Source organism: Cavia porcellus, unplaced genomic scaffold (assembly GCF_034190915.1).
Source record: "Cavia porcellus strain 051 isolate PalLab524CR breed Dunkin Hartley unplaced genomic scaffold, mCavPor4.1 scaffold_6, whole genome shotgun sequence".
Taxonomy (NCBI): domain Eukaryota; kingdom Metazoa; phylum Chordata; class Mammalia; order Rodentia; family Caviidae; genus Cavia; species Cavia porcellus.
This window is the reverse complement of record NW_026947489.1, coordinates 45,255,420-45,274,316: the sequence shown is the minus strand read 5'-3', so window position 1 is coordinate 45,274,316 and position 18,897 is coordinate 45,255,420. Positions and strand designations below refer to the sequence as shown.

Below are 18,897 nucleotides of genomic sequence, written 5' to 3'. Positions count from 1 at the left end.
AGGTGAGGTGTCATAGCTTGCTCTGCAGTCTCCAGGCCCTGAGAGAGCAGCCGTTACAAAACACTGACCATGAGGAGCCGATAAAGTCCTCTTCTAATAACCATTGTTAATTTGCTGTCGTCTTGTTTTGAATTTTATTATTTTTTCTCTTTAAAATAAGTAAATAAATAATGAAGATCCTATAAAGTCCTGACTCGTTTTATGGGGACGTATGTACTTCCAGAATGGTTTCACAAGCACAAAAGAACGCATTCCACTACTCATCTTTATTTTGTCTTATAACTTCGTATTTACTTTTCACATTTATTTTTTGTTTTTTCCTTTGCTTGCCTTGTGGGTTACATTGGATCACAGTCACTGGAGTTGCTCCTTCACGTTAGGGAACCTTCTCACAATTTCTTAGCAATGACAGGGGACTTTTGCCGGGATATTCCTCTGCTTCACATCTCAGTATGCACTGAGGCCATGTTGCATCTTACTCTCTGCCATTCTCTGCCAGTGGTAAATATTGCTCACTGTGGATGGACTTGAAATGTTGATTCCTGGAAGCAGAGGGATGCATGTCTCAAGGCGCAGAGTGGAGACAGTATAAGCTTTGCTTTCTCTCTCCACCTCTCCCACCTGCCACCACCCTGCCCTGTCCTGCGCTCGTCTTCCTGGCAGCAGACAGCCTTCTAGGTCCTTACTTCCTTTTGGGCAAGGTCTTCATCTTCCTTTAGCCCATGGTTCAGTTCCTCTAAGCTGAGCTGAGGCACCCTTCGGGGCCAACAGAATTCTGTGCTAGTGCAGAGCGGTCTCCCTCCTCTGGCCACCATGAATGGGTCCTTTGTTCCCTCGCACCCCCTCCTTCCCTAGGATGTCATCCACACCTCACTATTGACAGAAATCCCCCCCATCGCACCTTGGCTCTTGGCAACCTGTAGAACTCTCTCTAAAACACAACATCATGTTGTACATGTGAACTTGTTTCTATGCCTCAAGAAAGCTGCTTATAAAATGAAGTTTTAATAGTTGTTAACTTTAGTCTTTAGCTCACTGTTCCATCAACCACCTAGCAGCTCTAAATGATTTTCATGGAGTTTTTCATAAGGAAACTAGAGTCAGATTCTTGAGTGTGAGTTCATAATGTCAACAGATTTGCTTTCCTGAACAATAATATGTCACTAAGCCTTTGTGGTGTGCATTTAAAATGTTTTCATACAGGAGAGGGCCATTTCTGTGTTATTTATGCCCAGTTTTTACTAAAATTGGTATCAGCCCAAGGAAGTGGACTTTGGGAACCACTGACTTGTGTTTTCTTGGTCTATGTCTGTTTCTAGCCTGCTTGGCTTTCCTTTCCTGTACCTCCCTGCTTTGCCAGCTGAGGTGCCAACTTAGAAGTAATCAGGAGTTCATGGGCTTCCAGGGATAGAGGTGCTCTGTGTAGTCCGTGATGCTGCTTGGCTACTCTATGTCCCCAAGCCTAGTGATAATCATGATGGCCCTGGAACAAGACAAAACCCAGACTTGGCGAGATCACCCCTCTGCCCTGATCTCATCCCTCCCTTTCAGCAGAGACCAGATGTTTTTAAAAATCCTAAGGTTCCCAAAGGCTGAGCAAAGTGTCTGGAAGTGCAGTTAGGGTTGAGGGATGAAGTAGAATCACAGGGGAAATGAGGGCAAAACCAGAGAGTGGAAGAAAAAGAAACCAAGCAAATAATTATCCAAAATGCAGCTATTGTAAATTATGCTACTATAAACATGATTATGCATGTATCACTGTAATATGATGACTTTAATTCTTTGAGATTGATAACTATATGAGGAATAGCTGAGTCAAATGAAATTTCTAATTTTAGTTTTTTGAGAAATCTACATTCTTATTTCCACAATGGTTGTACCGGTTTACTCCCCACCAACAGTGTAGAAGGGTTCGTTTTTCCCTCAGCCTCAAGAGTGTTTGTTATTATTTATTTATTATTATTTGATTTCTTGGTGATAGCCATTTTTTGGAGGAAGATGGAATCTCAGTGTTTTCTTAATTTGCATTTCTTTTGTGGCCAGTGATATTGAGCATTTCTTCATGTATTTTAATGGCCATCTATACTTCTGTTCATTTGAGTTGTCCATTTTTTAATTGGATCTTTATTTTGGGGAGTTGTGTTTTTAGTGTATTTTTGAGCAAATAGCACATCCACTTGATTTTAAAACCAAAAACCAACTCATTACAGAATGAAAATGTTACTTCCCATTGTTTTACCCACTTCCTAGTCTCTGTTCTGCTCTGCACAGGAAACTTCTGCAAAAGAAACTTCTGTTTCTGTCTCCTCTTCCCTTCCTACTTTCTTTGGAGTGCCCTCATGCAGGTGGAGACCAGTGTGGCTTCTTACATTGCCAGCTGTGTCTTCATCTACTTATCTCCCCCTCACTTGGTTGCTTTATTTCCTTGTGTCCTTGCTTAGATGACTCTTTGGGAGCTTTGTTCTTTTAGAAAGGTCAATGCTCATTTGTTTTGCTTGCAACTGATGCTCCGAGCAAGCTCATGTGTGTTCTTTCTTTTTCCCACAGAAGAGGGAGAAAGTGAAAAGTGGTACCTGTCTATGGACTTTCCTCCAGCAACCATCAAGACAGAGCCGATCACGGAGGAGCCACCCCCAGGACTTGTTCCTTCTGTTACCCTGACCATCACAGCTGTTTCCACGCCTTTTGAGAAGGAGGAGCCTTCTCTGGAAACAGATACTGGGGTATACTCAATTTTCTTTCATTTGCTTAGGTTGGGTCACAAGATACAGAGCTACAATGTTCCAATAAGAAATTTATTCTAGTGACTACATATATTTAAGGGCAGGCCTACAATTGCATGTAACTATAACAATATATATGTAAATATATTCATTACGCATATATGCATTCATGTGCTCATATAATGTCTGTGTTGATTTGGTGTCAGCATTGATTATATCACCAGCTTTACAGGCATTGTCTAGAAAAATTAGTAGCAAAATTGAATTTTCTTTTTATTGCTACTGCACAATAAAAATACTGATAAATATTTCTGGTAAGAAGTCCCTTGTGGTGTTTTTAAGCCAGTGGTAGGGAACTGGCTGAAATGATGATCTGATTCATGGCTCAAAGTGTCATGGCTATTGGGAGTGCTACTTTCTATACCACAGTTAATTTCCTAGGCCAATACTTAACTCCAGAATCTTCCACATACTGATTCACTTTGTATTACCTAAGGAAAGCCTAAGAAATCAAATATTTCTTCCCTGTTCATATCCATGGTTATAGCAAGTAGAATTTAATTTTGTTCTGACTGCTCTCTGGATATTTTCCAATGTCCAACAATTAGCCAGAACCATCCTCATAAATCTTCCCATAGAGGCTAGAAGCCAGTCCTGGTTTTCAAAGCCTTAGCTTGTAAGCATTAGCTCCATTTACATCCAGGAAGTCTGACCTGCAGTAAGCAGAAGTGCTGTCTCCCTGTTCAGGAAGAGGTGACACAGACTCAGCAGCGCATGAGTACACCACTGCCTCCTCACTGTGTAAACAAGGGCTGGAGATGAGGACCCGTGCCTGCCTTTTCAGCCCTTTTCTCAGAAGCTGCCTAGGTCTCTACTGGATGGGCTCTTGGAGCTCCTGAGGTCTGCACTGGTCTCTTTACTCCACAAGTTTTAAGCTCAGCTTACTCTTGAGTATGTATGTAACTGACGAAGCTCAGGCTCTTGCATAGCGTTGCCCACTGTGTAACTGGACAGTTCTTTCTCTGCTCATATTTCACAGTTAGATGCCATCGGTCATCAGGGGTCTTGGAGAGATGAGATGTGGCTGGGTGCACACCCTACCAAAGGACCAACTGGAGGCCTTGGGACTTTTACAAATTATTCCATGATAAAATGCCTTTAGATTTCCACAAAAGCAATAGAAAGAATCACTGACAAGTGAGCCTTGGGTTTTCAGGGTCTGAATTTGAGGTATCCCGTATCCACAATAGCAAATTTGGCAATAAAAAGGTTGAGAATTCGAGTGACTTTCTGGTAAAAGAGCGTCCACAGCCCCCTGAGCTCTAGCAAGGGACTGGCCCCTGAGGCAGACTCCATGACAAACAGCTTTCCTGTCTTTAAACATCATGTTTGAAATTCTTCCTGCAGGTCGATTCCTCATGCCAGACAGTTATTCCTAAGATTAAGCTGGAGCCTCACGAGGTGGATCAGTTCCTGAACTTCTCTCCAAAAGAAGGTGTGTTTGCTCAGGGCACTGCCCTTCCTTCACCCATGCAGGTGCTCAGTCTGCAGAGAAGGGGTCAAGGGCAAGTAGCTGAATCCACACGTGGTGGAGCTTGCTTTGTGGAGTAGCTCTGTTCTTAAAGAAATTTTGGTGCAAATACACGTTTTGAAACTTACAGATTATTTCCCTAATGTACTCAAATGTAATTCCCAGCTAGGTGTTACCACACTTGCTGCTAGCCAGAGTGATTTTTCAAGCTCTTTCTTGATGGCTATGATATAGGTGCCGGTGATAGCATCCACTGTCCTTTGTGCTCCTTGTGTGAACCCCACAAATGCTCTGCAACCCACAGTGCCTCCCCTCAAACACAAACCACGGCACCACTTCCTTAGTGGAAACCACTCACATTTTAGCCCTTTGCAAAGTTAATTCATAATTTATCTACCTGGCCAGTGCAGTGTTTTAAATGTGGGCTCTGGGTTACAACAGCTACAAGGAGCATCCTTCCTTTTTGAAAATGTTCATAGTCTCTCTTTGGGCTTCTTTGCTGTCTATTTACAACTAAATAACAATAAACTTGAAGTCATTTGACTTTGTTCTTTCTCTACATCTCTTTCTCCCTGACCTCCTTTTTTATTCTCCCCCTGAAGCTCACAGCTGGGGCCTTCATCTGACCCTTGAGCCTCATGGATCCTGGGACCCAGGGAAGCCCTCTATGTCTTGTTTAAACAGATGTGCTTGCGTAGATCCTGTCCTATTTAGCTCTGAGCCTTTGACCCTCCTGTCTCTGCCTTTTTTATTTATACCTTTTTTTGTGTGCATGCTGTGCTAGAGATAGAACCCAGAAGCTCACATATGCTGGCCAAATAGTTCGCCACTGAGTTGCAAACCTGGCCTTTCTATTTTTTATTTTTATTTTGAGACAAAGTCTCACCAAGTTGCCCAGGCTAGCTTTGAATTTGCTCCTGCCTCAGCCTCTTGTATAGTGAGGATTTTAGGCATGTGCCACCAGGCCCACCTACCTTACACGTACAACACGTTTAGAAGCACCATTCATTGTGTGGCAACAGGTAAGAAATCAGCATATACGATTGTTAGAGAAGAGTAGAGGGTGCAGTATATAAATGTGTGAATGTTGTGTATGAGCACATCTCATGGAAGAGTCGTCTACCATTTGTCCTTTAGGAATGCGCTGAAGATTTGTGACCATTCCATTAGGGTTGACCTTTTTATTGAGCTTTACTGTTGGTAAAAAAAAAATAAAAAAGGGTTAAATTTTAAAAATTCATCATATTAGCCAAACTCTATATTGAGGTATTCTGTCTTTGCACTGAGTGGTATACATTGTGGTTTTGAGCTCTGTATTCTACTTTAAAGTAATTCCTTTGAATTTTATGGCACTTGTTATTACTATTGAACACATCATGCTCTTTAATACATATTGCATTGTGGTTCAGAAAGTGCCATCACTGGAACAATAGATCCCACAGTGGCTTCAGAATGCAGGGTCACTGGAGGAGAAATGCCTTAAGAATCAAGCAAATAGCAAGCCTTCCTCATTGTCCTGGATAGAGATAAGGAAATTCAATATCCTAGCACACATCAGTGTTTCTAGGCAAAGTGGCTCATCTCGGCCCTTTCAGTAACCCAAGAGTGGCATTTTGGATGATATTTAGTCATCTGACACCCGGGTACCTGTGGCCAGATCAGCAGCTCTCCGTGGGTGGGAAACGTGAGATTCAAGTTCACATTACTCACTTTTCCTGTCTTTTGTGGGGAACCCCTCTTGGAACAGAGGAAAAATATTCGAATACCTTGGCCCTTGCCATTGCACAGCATGGGAGCTCTGTGTTAGTACTCTTGCTGGCTTTTGGAAATGTGACAGGACAGTGTGGCTGGCAGCTGGAACCCCTGATAAGTAGTCAGCTCCCTGCTTTTCTGTTTTGTTTACAGTGCTGGTTGTCAAACCCAGAGCCTTCGAATTGAGTTACATCTCCCAGCCAGCCCTTTCTTTTTCTTTTTACTTTCCTTCTTTTCTTTTTTCTTTCCTTTTTTTTTTCATTGTTGTTTGAGACAAATTCTTGCTAGCTCCCCAAATTGCCCAGTTTGGGACTGAATTTGTAATCCTCTTGCCTTAGCCTCCCAAAGTGCTTGGATTATAGGTATGTGCCACCACGCCTGACTGCTTTTATTTGTTGTTCTACATTGCCATCCTTGATAAATAAACACTGTAAGCCTCCTCCTTCCTAGCCAAGCCCATATATTAAAGCTACACACTTCATCTCCTTAGCTGCTAGCACTGTTGGCAGGAGCGCTGGCAATAGAATATGCAGGACTGTTCTAGAATAATCCTTAGCTTTAAGTATGCCACAGACACTGACATGGCCAGGGAGTTCTTTGGCAAGGATTTGTCAGAGAAAAAGAGAAAGAAGAAGCAGTTCGAAAACAGGAGGATATTATAAAGGGAGAGAGAAAGAGAGACAATGAGAGAGAAATGAAATGAGAAGTGTTCAGGAAATGTGGGGGCAGGCGGATGGTGGATATTCAGGTCGTCCAGTAAGACAGTGAGCGCCTGTCTGCTGCAGACACCTTGGGGGCAGCTAGGATGGGATCACTTGTCTTGGGTCAGGCATTGTGACTCCCATCAAGGGTAGCACCTCAGCAGCCTCTATTGAGGAAGGAGGAGGAGAGATCATGCCTGGGAGCCACCCAGACAGCCCTTTGCAAGGTGGACCAGGCATGTGCATCCTGCTACACTGAGGCTCCATTGTCCTGGGGCCCAGAGGGATTTGGGGTAAGGATCTCACAAAGCTTTCTTCCCTGGCTCAGCATCAGGGTGTTGGCAGGACAGAAATATCATTGTCCAGAAAAAGAGGGAAGGGACCTAAGGGTGCTTCTCCGACTGCGGCTGGCTGGCAACCCCAAGGCTGGCCCAGCAGAGTGCACTATGTCCCTGAGGAAAGGCCCGATCCCTGTTTATTTGTCCCATGCCTGCTCCTGTCTGAAGATGTATTTCAGGTGTCCTGAATGTAGAATGCCTGGCTTCTTGCCTGAGGGCCCAACCAGGCATAGTCCTCCAGACACAATTGAGCTTTGCTCCAAGCACCCTGAGGACTCCCAGGGTTTCCAGTTTCTTAAAAAAAAATTTCTTTTAAGTACATGATGCATTTGTATTATTCATAAACCAGACTTCACCTGAAAAGAATGCAGTGACAATTGTCAACACTCTGTCACAGTCACCTGCGCTTCTCCCCGCCTGTCCTGGGTCACCCTCTTGCTACTTAGAGCCTGATGTGTCCTTCCAGTATTTATGCTGGGACACACAAATACTTCTCTCCTGTCCCATACAAAAAGAGGGCTGCCATAGACGCCTCTTCCCCAGCCCAGCCCTGGAGCAACATGCCTTGGCTACCTTTCGAGGTTGTCCACTTAGCTACCTGTCCAGTTGTCATGGCCCATGAGTGATGTTCCCTGGTTCCCCACACCCCCAAGTCCTGTTGTGCTGCTACCCCGCATTGAATGAGACCTGCTCACTTTCTGTTCTTCAGCCTCTGCGGACCACCTGCACTTACCACCCACCCCTCCCAGCAGCCATAGCAGTGACTCAGAGGGCAGCCTGAGCCCCAACCCACGCCTGCACCCCTTTGGCCTGCCTCAGACCCACAGTCCTGCCAGGGCCGTGCCCCGGGGCCCGTCTGCCCTGTCCAGCTCTCCTCTCCTTACAGCTCCGCATGTGAGTATCACAGGGCCTTTCTGGGTAGAATAAACCTGCTCCCCACTTTTTTTGGTGTGGTAAACTGGGAACTCATACTGAGCTGAACCCCAGCCCTTTTTATCTGGAGACCAGATGTCTAAGTGACCAAGCTGGTGACACTGGACTCAGACCTGCAACCTCAACCTCCATGGTGCTGAGAGTACAGACACGTACCACTACATTGGCATGAGTTTTACTGTCTTAATGAAATCTATTTAATGGCTAAGTGCCTTACGCTGTTTTGTGTTGCTGTACCAAAATGCCCAAACTGGCTACAATTATAAAGATTGTATTTTATTTAAATTTACCTGTTATAAATTGACAAATTTTTGAAGACTATATAAAAACCAATTTACCAGTTCGCTGGTTTTGTTCTGTTGTTCTTTGGGTTTCATTTTTGTTTTTGTTTTTGTCTTTTTGAGACAGAGTTTTACTATGCAGTTCAGGCTGGCCTTGAACTTACTTTGTTCTCCAGGCTGGCCTGGAACTTGTGGTGATCCTCCTGCCTCAACCTCCCTGTTGTTGGGGTTACAGGCATGTGCCCATCTTTAGAAACCAGTTCACCTTAAGAATGATAACATATTAATGATCTCTGCTTTTTATTTGGAGAATAGAGTCCTTCTATATGTGAAAGGTGAGGGATGACTCAGAATTGCTAGCCTCAGCCTCTTGCTCACAAGCTCATATACTTGTTCTCTTTCTGCACATTTTAACACACCTTCAGTTAATATTAGAGCTGAATATTTAATGACTTACTCTTCATGACAGTCAACTCAGCCTTATAGTCTTGCTCACAAACTACCTGAGAGACAGGGTTAGCTTTGGGTCCTCCATGGGTAAGACATAGAGATGGTACTTAGTAGCAGCTCAGCTTCTAGTCTGGGCTGAGTGACATGCACCACAGTGCTCTTATCGTGGCTGGACAGCCAGAGACACTCATGGACAGGTCCTGTACATTTGCAGGTCCTATACATATGTCTGTAGGACTCAGATGCATGAGCTGTACATGGAGGGGAGGGGCAACCCAGTGTATAAGACTACATTATAAAAGTACATCTTCACCACAGTCTGCACAAAGTACGTCTTCACGAAGAACCACAAAACTCTTGCACCGAGCAGGGCTCCAAGGGGACCCTTCACTCCAGGGCCAGGAAATCTCCAAGCACGTGGACCGTGAACCCCATACTTATGATGCATAGGGTGCTCGTGGGGTGCTTCCTGGGAATAACACACAGAGGCCACTTATTCTTTCCCAGGCATTCTAGTCCTCGGGTTAAAGCACTCACACAAACATTTCTTCTCCATCTTTATTACTACTTCAAGGCAGCCATGCTACATGCAGGGTACATGAGGCTCCTTCTCTTGCATAGTCTTTTTTAGACTTTAGAATAGGGTTTTACCACCTCAGCTCACTTTCCCTTCTAGCTGAGCTCTCTGTGCTCCTTGATCTGCACAGAAACTGCAGGGATCAGGCCCACTGGTCCTGACGGAGGAGGAGAAGAGGACCCTGATTGCCGAGGGCTATCCTATCCCCACCAAGCTGCCCCTGACAAAATCAGAGGAAAAAGCCCTGAAGAAAATCCGGAGGAAAATCAAGAACAAGGTGAGTCCCCCAAATCTTGGCATTTCCATGAGCAGAGGCAGCAGATGTAAGCCCAAAGGTCCTCCCTCCCTTCCTAGGGGGCAAAGCTGCCCCGTCCCATGGTGGGGGTCAGGCTTAGGCCTCCCCTCCCTTGGCCAGAAGAGGGGCACCCTCTAGAGAAACATCAGCTCCAAGTTTCTACACATCCAAGCCCAGCTGTCTTGTTTAATATCACAGTTGAGCCACACAAGGTCCAGAGAGTTGGCATTGCTTATTGGAGGCCTTAGCCATGATTTGATCCCCACAAGTTGGTTTTGGCTTCTGAGAAGCCAGTTGCCCCCTTCAGTGTCCCAGATCAGTGGGAGATTAGTGCCAGCATAGACTGGTGGGACCAGCAGCGACAGAGAGGTGGCCGGAGAATAAGCCAGCAGGTTAAACAGATGGGAAGCGGCCACAGAAGTGAGCAGCACTTTTCTGAGGTCTGTGCATCAGCCTCCTGTCTTCCTCACCCATGTAATGAACTCATCCTTTCCCTGACATTTACTTCTCAGATTTCTGCGCAGGAAAGCAGGAGAAAGAAGAAAGAGTACATGGACAGCTTGGAGAAAAAGTAAGCTACTGAGACTCTGGTTGTGTCTGGGTACATATTCACAGAGAGACTACATGGGGGCGTCTGGGAGAAGCCAAACACCTCTTCCTGGTTGCCTCTAAAACCCAGTTTATCTGTGTCTTGCCTGCCACCTAGTGGTTGTCTGGGGGTGGAACAAGGGTGGCAAGAAGCAAAAATTGCCCTCTGTCTTCCTAGGCATTTGAGCAGCATGTGTCCAGCCTGGGTGCTGAGGGGATGGGGACAGCCTTTCACACAAGGACAAACATTGACATTTCACGTGTTCCTGGAGCTCCTCAGAGGAGACACACAGTTTCAACCCAAAGAAACAGTTGTGTTTAACAAACTCCCATTGGCCCTAGTCCCTATGACTAAAAAAACCACATGTAAAGTGGGTCAAGTTGCAGTTTTCATTTTCTGAACACCATAGTTCATGTGGGGGTGAGTGAGTGACTTTTTCCAACAACATGAAGCCACCTTTTGTTCTTCTGAAGAGCCTAGAGGGCTGTTAGAAAAGTATAAATTAATCTTTTTTTCTGGTGCTGGGGATTAAACTCATGGCCTTCACACTGAGCTATATCCTCAGCCCCTTTAAAACATTTTCTTTCCTTCTTTTTTTTGTGAGGATCTTGTGAAGTTTCTAAGTGGTCCAGGCTGGGCTTGAAAACTCCTGCCTCAGCCTCCCCAAGTGCTGGAGTTACAGGCATACACTGAATACAGTTCTTATTAGCCCTAGAAAATCATTCTCCAGCTGGACAGCAGATATGCAAATGATAGAAGGCCCTTGATGAGAAATGAGTCTTGCCTTGATCTGGGAGGAAAAGTGGTTATCAGACCCTGGCTGGTTCAGAAGTCCTATTGGAAGTTAGGGTGTCTGTCACCTGGTGTAGGGTTAACTAGCTCCGTTCCAGTCTGTTGTTTTCTATGGGACGTTCAGACTTGGGACGGTGCCATGAAGATTTCTTTGCTGTCTCTTATGGGCACACAGACTGCAAGACCCAGGGGCCTTTTCTTGGACTCGTGTTTTTCTTATTCCCCCATCAGTTCCCATGGCTTCAGATCATTGCCTGTGGCCAGGAGTATAGTAGCAGATTCAGCTTTGTGCAGTCTGCAGGAGAAGTGTGAGCACAGCAGGAAAGAAGTTGTCATGAAGAGCTTATGTGATGTACCATCCTGTTTGCCTTCTTTTTTTTTTTTATACTTTTTTTTTTTTTTTTTTGTCTTTTTCCTTTTTTCGGTACCGGGGATCGAACTCACGACTGCCTACTTGTAAGGCAGGTGCTTATGCCACTGAGCTAAATCCCCAGCCCCCTGTTTGCCTTCTAACACTGAGGCCCTTGTTACTCAATTCTGCCACCCACCTTTTTTTTTTTTTTTTTTTCTGTCTCCTCATCTACTTCCCAGCTCAGGTTGGCTCACTTCTTCCCCCTGCTTTCCTAGATCCCACCTACCTCCACCCAAGCTTCTGGTTGACTGTGTATTCTAGAGAGAACAATGGATTTTCTTTTCTCTCTTTCCTCTGTAGAGTGGAGTCTTGTTCAACTGAGAATCTGGAGCTTCGGAAGAAAGTAGAGGTGCTGGAGAACACCAATAGGTAACTGGCTGGAGTGAAAGCTGCCCGGATTGCCTGATGGAAAATAGGGAGGAAGGGATAGAAGCCAGGAAGCCAGGGTTAGAGAGGGGAGGAAGGTGGGACAGGGAGTCCCTCTTAATGTCCCATTAAAAGTCACAACAACTTCTCTCTACCTGCTGGTCATGCTAAACACGTGTGCAGATTCATGGGCATATATACAGTACACAAGCACATACCCGTATGTGCACATATGTATGCACAGTACAAACAGAGGCATGTGGACACATGAACACACTGTATATGCGCTCTTGCATACATGTATATCCACATACATGCATCCCTTAATTTTCCTAAAACTGAAGAATTGATGGAGAGGCTGAACAGGACAAGTACTATCATAGGAAAGTTTTAAAGGAATCTTAAAGAGAAATAATTCCTTAAGTGTAATTTTTCTGGAGATGCCACCAAATTTTGGATATGGATAGGGAGGGACTAACCATTTCATTGCCACCTATTTTTAGTAATAAGTGATGCTCATTTATTTTAAAAATAAAGAAAGAAATTTTTTTTCTTAAATATTTTTTCAACTGATGAATTACTTTTTCAGTCCATTTTGAAAAACTGATAATGCGACTAAGTTAATGGGTTCTTTCAGTACTTGTGCCAGGTATTATTTTAGCATGTTGTAGGTACTAAGTCACTTAGCCCTTTGTACGGTCGTGATCCCCTTATATGGATGAGAGAACTGGTCCAGAAAGGAGCACAATGACATTTCACTCTGGATTATAGCTAAGGGGCTAAGGACGGGAATAAGAAACAGCTGTTGAGAATTTTCTGCATATGTGTGAGTATGTGTGCATTTGTGAAAGAGTACGCACGCGCTCGTCAGAGCGTCTTGCCACCTTAGTGTTACAGCTCCAACATACAAAGCAGAGGAAAATTGGCATAAGACAAGATGAGAGAGTCGTTTCAGTGCTCAGCGTGAATGCTTCATAACAATTCTGTAAAGATGATGGGGTCAGGTTGAATCTTTTTGTATGCTCTGGTAATAACGTCGCATCTGTTATGCATTTCTGGATCTCCATGACTTGTTCAAACAGCAGCTATTGTACTCAGAATTTAACACTACCATGGGAGGGAGCGTGAGGCTGGAGCTTCCCCTGCGTGTCTGGAGTTTCCCCTGTGTGCCTGGAAGCTGGAATGGGTGACACAGGCCAGTGGAACAGAGTTCACCTTAAGTGCTCTGCAGAGGCTCCTTCCTGCTGGTTTCTAACTCCCCTGTCAGATGGTGGCTTCACGGCTTGCCCTTGGCTGGCAGTCTCCCCGAGGCCTCTGTCTCTCCTTTACGAACCTGCCCTCACTCTTGCTCCCCACAATTTCTGGAAGTTTGCTGGTTCTCTGGCTCCTGCTTCCCAGGCAGAGTCTGTAAATAGCTCTTCAGCACCTTGTGCAGATGGGAGTCTTCCTCACACTTGCTAATGGGAAACCCTGTGTCCCTAAGCGGGACAAATCCTGGTTATGATGGAGAAAGGAGGAAAAACACTTACCAAAGATGACTTTGGAGGTCCCTAGCACTCTCCCTACTGTCAGACCTGTGCTCAGCCACAGGGGGGCAGCAGAGCGCAGGAGGCTGGGTTGAGGCCCAAAGGACGCTTGGGAAGAAGGACCACAGAAGCCACCTGGTCTGGGCAGGGAGCTTCCCGCCTGCTCCAGTGCTGCACCTGATTGATTAATTGATTGATTGATTGATTGATTGATTATCTTGAACATTTTTATTTTTCCCTGTTAGTTTCAATGACATATCCAAAAAAGGTCCATACATTCTGGTTGGCTGATAGGCCCATTAGATATGCTTTTCTTTTTATCTGTAAGTGTTTTATAGTAGAGAACTGAACCAGTCTTTCTGTATTTGCCACAGTTCCAATGATCTTGTGGTGCCATTTAGCACAGGCTACTGTACACTGTACTTTGTTTTTGTTTTTTGGTAGGGATTCTTCATAGATTCTGCTGTTTTATGTACCTCAAGTACCTAAAACCTGGTTTTCTGATACTGGCAGTTTCTAGTAATTGTCTAGCCAGATCAGTACCATACGGGCTTGGAAATAGCTTTGTAAAATCGCATCAATTTCTGTTACTAGTTATTAGCAGAGTGATTTTCCAAAGTAAAGTCTCTCATCATTAATGAACCCGAGAGAATTGCATCTCCTCTATGTGTGTGCCCACTGGTGAGATGGTTGAGTCCTGTGACATTTCCATTTTTAATCTTTTAAGGAGTCTCCACTTTGTCTTCTGTAATGATTGTACCAATTTACACTCCCATCAACAGTAGGATATTCCCTTTTGTCCTCACTTGTCATAGTTTGCCTTTTAGACACCCTGACAGTAGGGTGACAGCTCATGATTTTGATTTGTATTTGCCTGATAATGAGTAATGTTGAGCACTTTTTCCATGTATCTTTTTCATTTAACATCTTCTTTGGGAAAATACCTCTTTAGTTCCTTTGCCCACTTTTAAATTAGGTTTTGTTTGTTTTTTCATATTTTCTCATTGAGTTACATGAATCCCTTGTGAATTTCAGACATTAACCCCCTCTGATATCCAATATATGGTTTTAAATGTCTTCTGCCAGTCCATAGCTTGCCTCTTTATATTTTTGATTGTTTATTTTGCTGCACACTTTTTAGTTTGATGGAGCTCCACCTGTACTTCATATTTTTTAAACCTAAAAGAAGATAAGATATGAACATACTATATGGCTATTCTAAAAAATTTTAGATATATTTTTTAAAACCACAGTCCTTTCACTTAGAGACATTGTTGCATTTTTGGACTATTTATATGTATTTATTTTAATTTATATCATATTCCTGTATTTGAAGCTATTTAGATTTAATAAAATACATTAGATGCTTTTTCCTATCATGTCAGTACACATCTTCACGTTTGTTATTTGAGTCTCAGTCTTAAAAATCTACCTCAAAGCTGGACATAGTGCTGCACACCCCTAATCCCAGCACTTGGAAAGCTGTGCCAGGAGGATCACCATGAGTTTAAGCCAAGCTGGGCTACACAGTGAGGTCCTGGCTCAAAAAAAAAAAAAAAAATCTAACTCATGACACAGGTGTGTGAGGCTTCTCTGATGGGTGGCTGTGACTGAATGTGACCATGGCTACCCTAGATCACCCATCATTAAAGCAGCATTACTAATTATAGCCATATGCTCTACATTGGGCCCACAGAACTTACCTGCTGTACAAGTGAAAGTTTTCAGCTCTTGGGCCAACAGCTCCTCCCTTCGCACCTCCTAACCCCTGAGAATAGAACCCCCACTTCTATTCTCTTGTTTCTGACTTTGACTATTTCCTTTACAAATTCTAAATGTCAGCGAATTGTTTTTCTCTATCTGGCTTCTTTCATTTATAAGTAGGGTGCATTTGTTGTCTCTCCCCACTCTGCTGTGTCCCTTTCCTTCCAGTAGCCTCTGCTGAGGTTCACACCGCTGACCTGTGTGTTCTCGTCATTTTCCCTCAATGCAACTTCCTTCCCCAGGTGGACACACTTTCATGATGGGAATGGCTGACCATTGATTCCTTGCAGTCTTTTCATGGATAGTTGTATTAGGGAGCTCCTGGGCTTATAATATCTAACACTAGTAGCTTTGAAGCTTTTGAATTTTTTTTTTTTTTTTTTTTTTTTGCATGAGATGCAAATAAATCAAAGGGAAGCTACTATATAGTTACGGGCAGGGGTGGCAGGTCTGTCATCCTTCCCAGTCCTTCCTAGTCCTCTCCACCTTTCTCTCCCCATTTTTGGCTGAAGGGTGCCTCATCATGCAGACACCACACTAACCAAAATGACTCAGTGTAAACGCCCCACCTCCCCCAGCCAGCTGCAGCAAACTGGTGACTGGAGCATGTAGCAAGGGATGACTTCTGGACCCTGAGTCACATCTCATTGTGTTTGAACTAAGCACAGGGCTGGGCTCAGCAAATGCACAGCTGTGTTTGTGCTGCTGAAGTTCTGCCCTGCTTCTTGCTTTATGTTTCTTTGGAGGCAGCTGCACAGAAGTAGAAATAGCTTCTTTGGGTGGACAGGACCCTGGGCCACCAGAAGGAAAGACCTTGGGCTCTTTGCCATGACCTGGCATGGCCAGAAAGGCAAGTGGGCATCATTTATACCTCTTCCCACCTTCCTAGTTCTAGGCTACATCACACAAGGACTTTTCCCGTCTCTGCAGATGGACAGTAGTGCTTGAGTGATAAACAGATCATGAGTCTTTTTATTTGTTCCAGATTAGCCAGGAGCCTCCTAGGATATCACTGGTTTCTAAGGAAAAAATATGGTCTCATCTGTGCCCAGGACACTGGAAGGGGACAGGGCCAGCTGGGACGTGAGGCATTCTCTTCACCTTTCTTTCTTCAGCTTTCCCGCAGGAACCTCTTGGAGAAAGCTGACATGGTGTGAAAGCACCTTCACACTTGCTTTGCTAAAGTGATCCACTAATTGCATGGCATCAAGAGATGTGCAGGGTGGAAGTGAAATGGTTTCCCAGGGGCTTTTCCTTCTAAGTTCAATCAGGAAATACGTTTTCACTTACTGAAACAGCCTCTGCCTTTCTCAGCTTATCATTGACCTCAAACTCAAATGGCCCAGCCCTCATCTCACCCCTGAGGCATCCTGTTCTTCCCTCTGTAGTCTTTTTGAAAAACTAGCACAGTTTCCCTAACCAGCCTTTCACTTTTAGGTGCTCTGGGCTCAGTTTGCTCCTTTTGTTGTTTTCTTCTTATGTTTCTGTTGGACCGTAAGCTACAGTTCCATTCCTCCAGCACTGATTTCTAGAATCATAAAAGTTTAGGTTTGAAATTAGAGATCACCTTATTTATCTGCTGCTCGTTTTATTTTATGGGAAAGGCTGAGGCCCAGTGAAGTTAAAGTCATCCAGTCCTTTAGAGGTAGAACAGTGACCAGAACTCAACCACTTAATTCTCGCCTCATTTAATCTTGATTTCTCCTTCTACTGTTCCAGTGTCTCCTTTGACCCAGCCTGAGTTTTTTAGACCTGGATGAGAGGGCCCATCAGCATCTTAGAGGACCTGCTCTACTCTCCTCCTGCCACTCCCTTCACCATGGCATGAGTGTCAGCAGGACCAACGGGATGTGTTTACCCCAGGCCCTCCCTCACTGCCCTTTCTATACTGTGTCCTGGTAACTGAGATCCTAGATTTATCTTAGCTCATTTCCAGATCTCTGTGGGCCTCTATCCCAAATCTGTTCTATGGAGGGAAAATGAGGTGACCCATGGGTCCCCTAACATCATTGGAATAGCTATCAACAGCTCTTGGGGGGCGCTGAGTGGAATCTGACCTGAGCTGGTGTGTGCATGAAGATCCTTTACAGTGTGCTGGATTTGGGATTCCAAGCCATCATTACTAGGCCCAAGAAATGATGTCATTCCTCACAGAACAGCACACAGGATGAGTACCACATGTCCACTTCTGTTCTCCTTGCCCCCAGCTCCTTGATAGATCCAGTCGGATGCTGTGCTCTCTGTGGGTTTTTGACACAGCTAAGGAAGGCTAAGCTTGAAGAACCCACTGCTTTTTTAGCGAGTAGTAAATAAACCTAACTTTTGTTGTAGGGGAGACATTACTTCATCTTTGTAGGATACTAGCTTTTGTAATCAACTTGAGAAGTGACTTTTATGAAAAACAGGGCTTTTAGTTTTGGCTCACTCAGCCAAACAGCTGTTTTCTCTCAGTATTTCTGTTTTTTGAGGGCATCGAAAGACCTGAGAGGACTGTTCCTCCCCTGGGGTATGTGGCAGAGCCAGGCTTCAGTCTGGAGTTGTTCTGTCCATCTCAGTGCATTAAGGCTAGGCAGTCCAGGTGTTCTACATGCAGACCTGGTGCAGAGGCAGCAGGAAGGAGCACATATTGGGAGCACCGTGTAGGCAGTCTGCCTGGCTTGAATCAGAGTAAGAGAGAGCTTAAAATATTGTTTTCTTTCCCCAGACTTCACAGAAGTAAGGAACATACTTGACATTCATCTCTATTGTGATAAGAAATAATTCCTCAGGTTTCCTCTTCTGCCTTCCTCTTAGCTAAGAGTCCTTCTCTTTCACTCTTGTTTACTTTGTTTTTTAAAGTCTATGAATGATTCCCGGTAAAGATCTTTCCAGCTAAGTGCACTGGGCTTTGGCTGTGTGCTGGCTCTCAGGTTTGGTTTGTTTAGCCCACACAGCTGTGTCTATTAGGTCTTGTTTTGACCACACACTTTCACGATCTTTGTGTGTAAGTTCTTCTCACCTCTTCTAGACTGACTGGAACTGGCCGAGCCCACCCTCTGCCATTCACAGAGAAGCCATGGAGGACAGACAAATGGCCCAGGACACTTTTTTTTAGTAAATTTTTATGTTGGCTTAATTCACTTTTCATTTCTCATGGTCTCCGGTTTCTGGTTGTATGGAGAGTATGGGCTTTCTTTTCATGTGACAATGTTGCGAGCTGCAAAAAGTTGTCAGGTATTAGAATAAATTACCTAGAGAGATTAGAAATGCATTTTAATGTAATTTAGTGGCAAAGTTAGAAGTTCCACAATCCCAGAAAATATTCTAGAATTCTCTTTTTGTGTTCCTGTGCCTGGAGGTAATATAGGAATTCAGAAATGTCTTCTGTTCTCTGCAAAATAAATAACCCTCCTGTAATGTAGAAATCAAACAGGAAAAAAGATTATATATAAATATAGTCTTTTTTCTCTTTTATTCAGTCCACAGCCTCTTTAACAACCCTCAAAATGTTAGCAAAGGTTCATAAACAAATAGGTATTAACTCAGGTTATAAGGAGTTTAGCTAATATGCTTGTTTTTTTATGTCACAGTTTAATATTTAAAAGTTTTTTAAATAGTTCATGATTATTTTTAAATATTTTTAGAGGGTGTGTAGAATTTCTGAGTATTAGCATTGCTCCTCAAACTTTGAGACAGATTTCAGCCTTTTTTCCCAGCCCTCAAAACTTGCTGGACATTTGCTCTAGATGACAAGGCTATGGCAGGATGGAGAGAGATTCAGGTGAGATTTCTGTCTCAGAAGGATCTGCACGCAGATCTGTTCCATTGTGAGATCACCTGATATCACCTGATATTTTTTGTGTATTTGCTTTAGATAAGTGACACTCA

General features: G+C 44.0%; 1 protein-coding gene across 1 annotated transcript in view; it reads left to right on the top strand.

Annotated features, from left to right (window-relative positions):
• Creb3l2 (cAMP responsive element binding protein 3 like 2) overlaps nt 1-18,897 on the top strand; it is a 106,929-nt gene that overhangs the window by 71,886 nt on the left and 16,146 nt on the right. The window contains exons 3-8 of the mRNA XM_003475518.4: nt 2,548-2,723; nt 4,131-4,218; nt 7,755-7,939; nt 9,417-9,563; nt 10,094-10,152; nt 11,675-11,743. Of these exons, the coding sequence (XP_003475566.1) occupies nt 2,548-2,723; nt 4,131-4,218; nt 7,755-7,939; nt 9,417-9,563; nt 10,094-10,152; nt 11,675-11,743 (724 nt within the window). The remainder of the gene's footprint in view (nt 1-2,547; nt 2,724-4,130; nt 4,219-7,754; nt 7,940-9,416; nt 9,564-10,093; nt 10,153-11,674; nt 11,744-18,897) is intronic.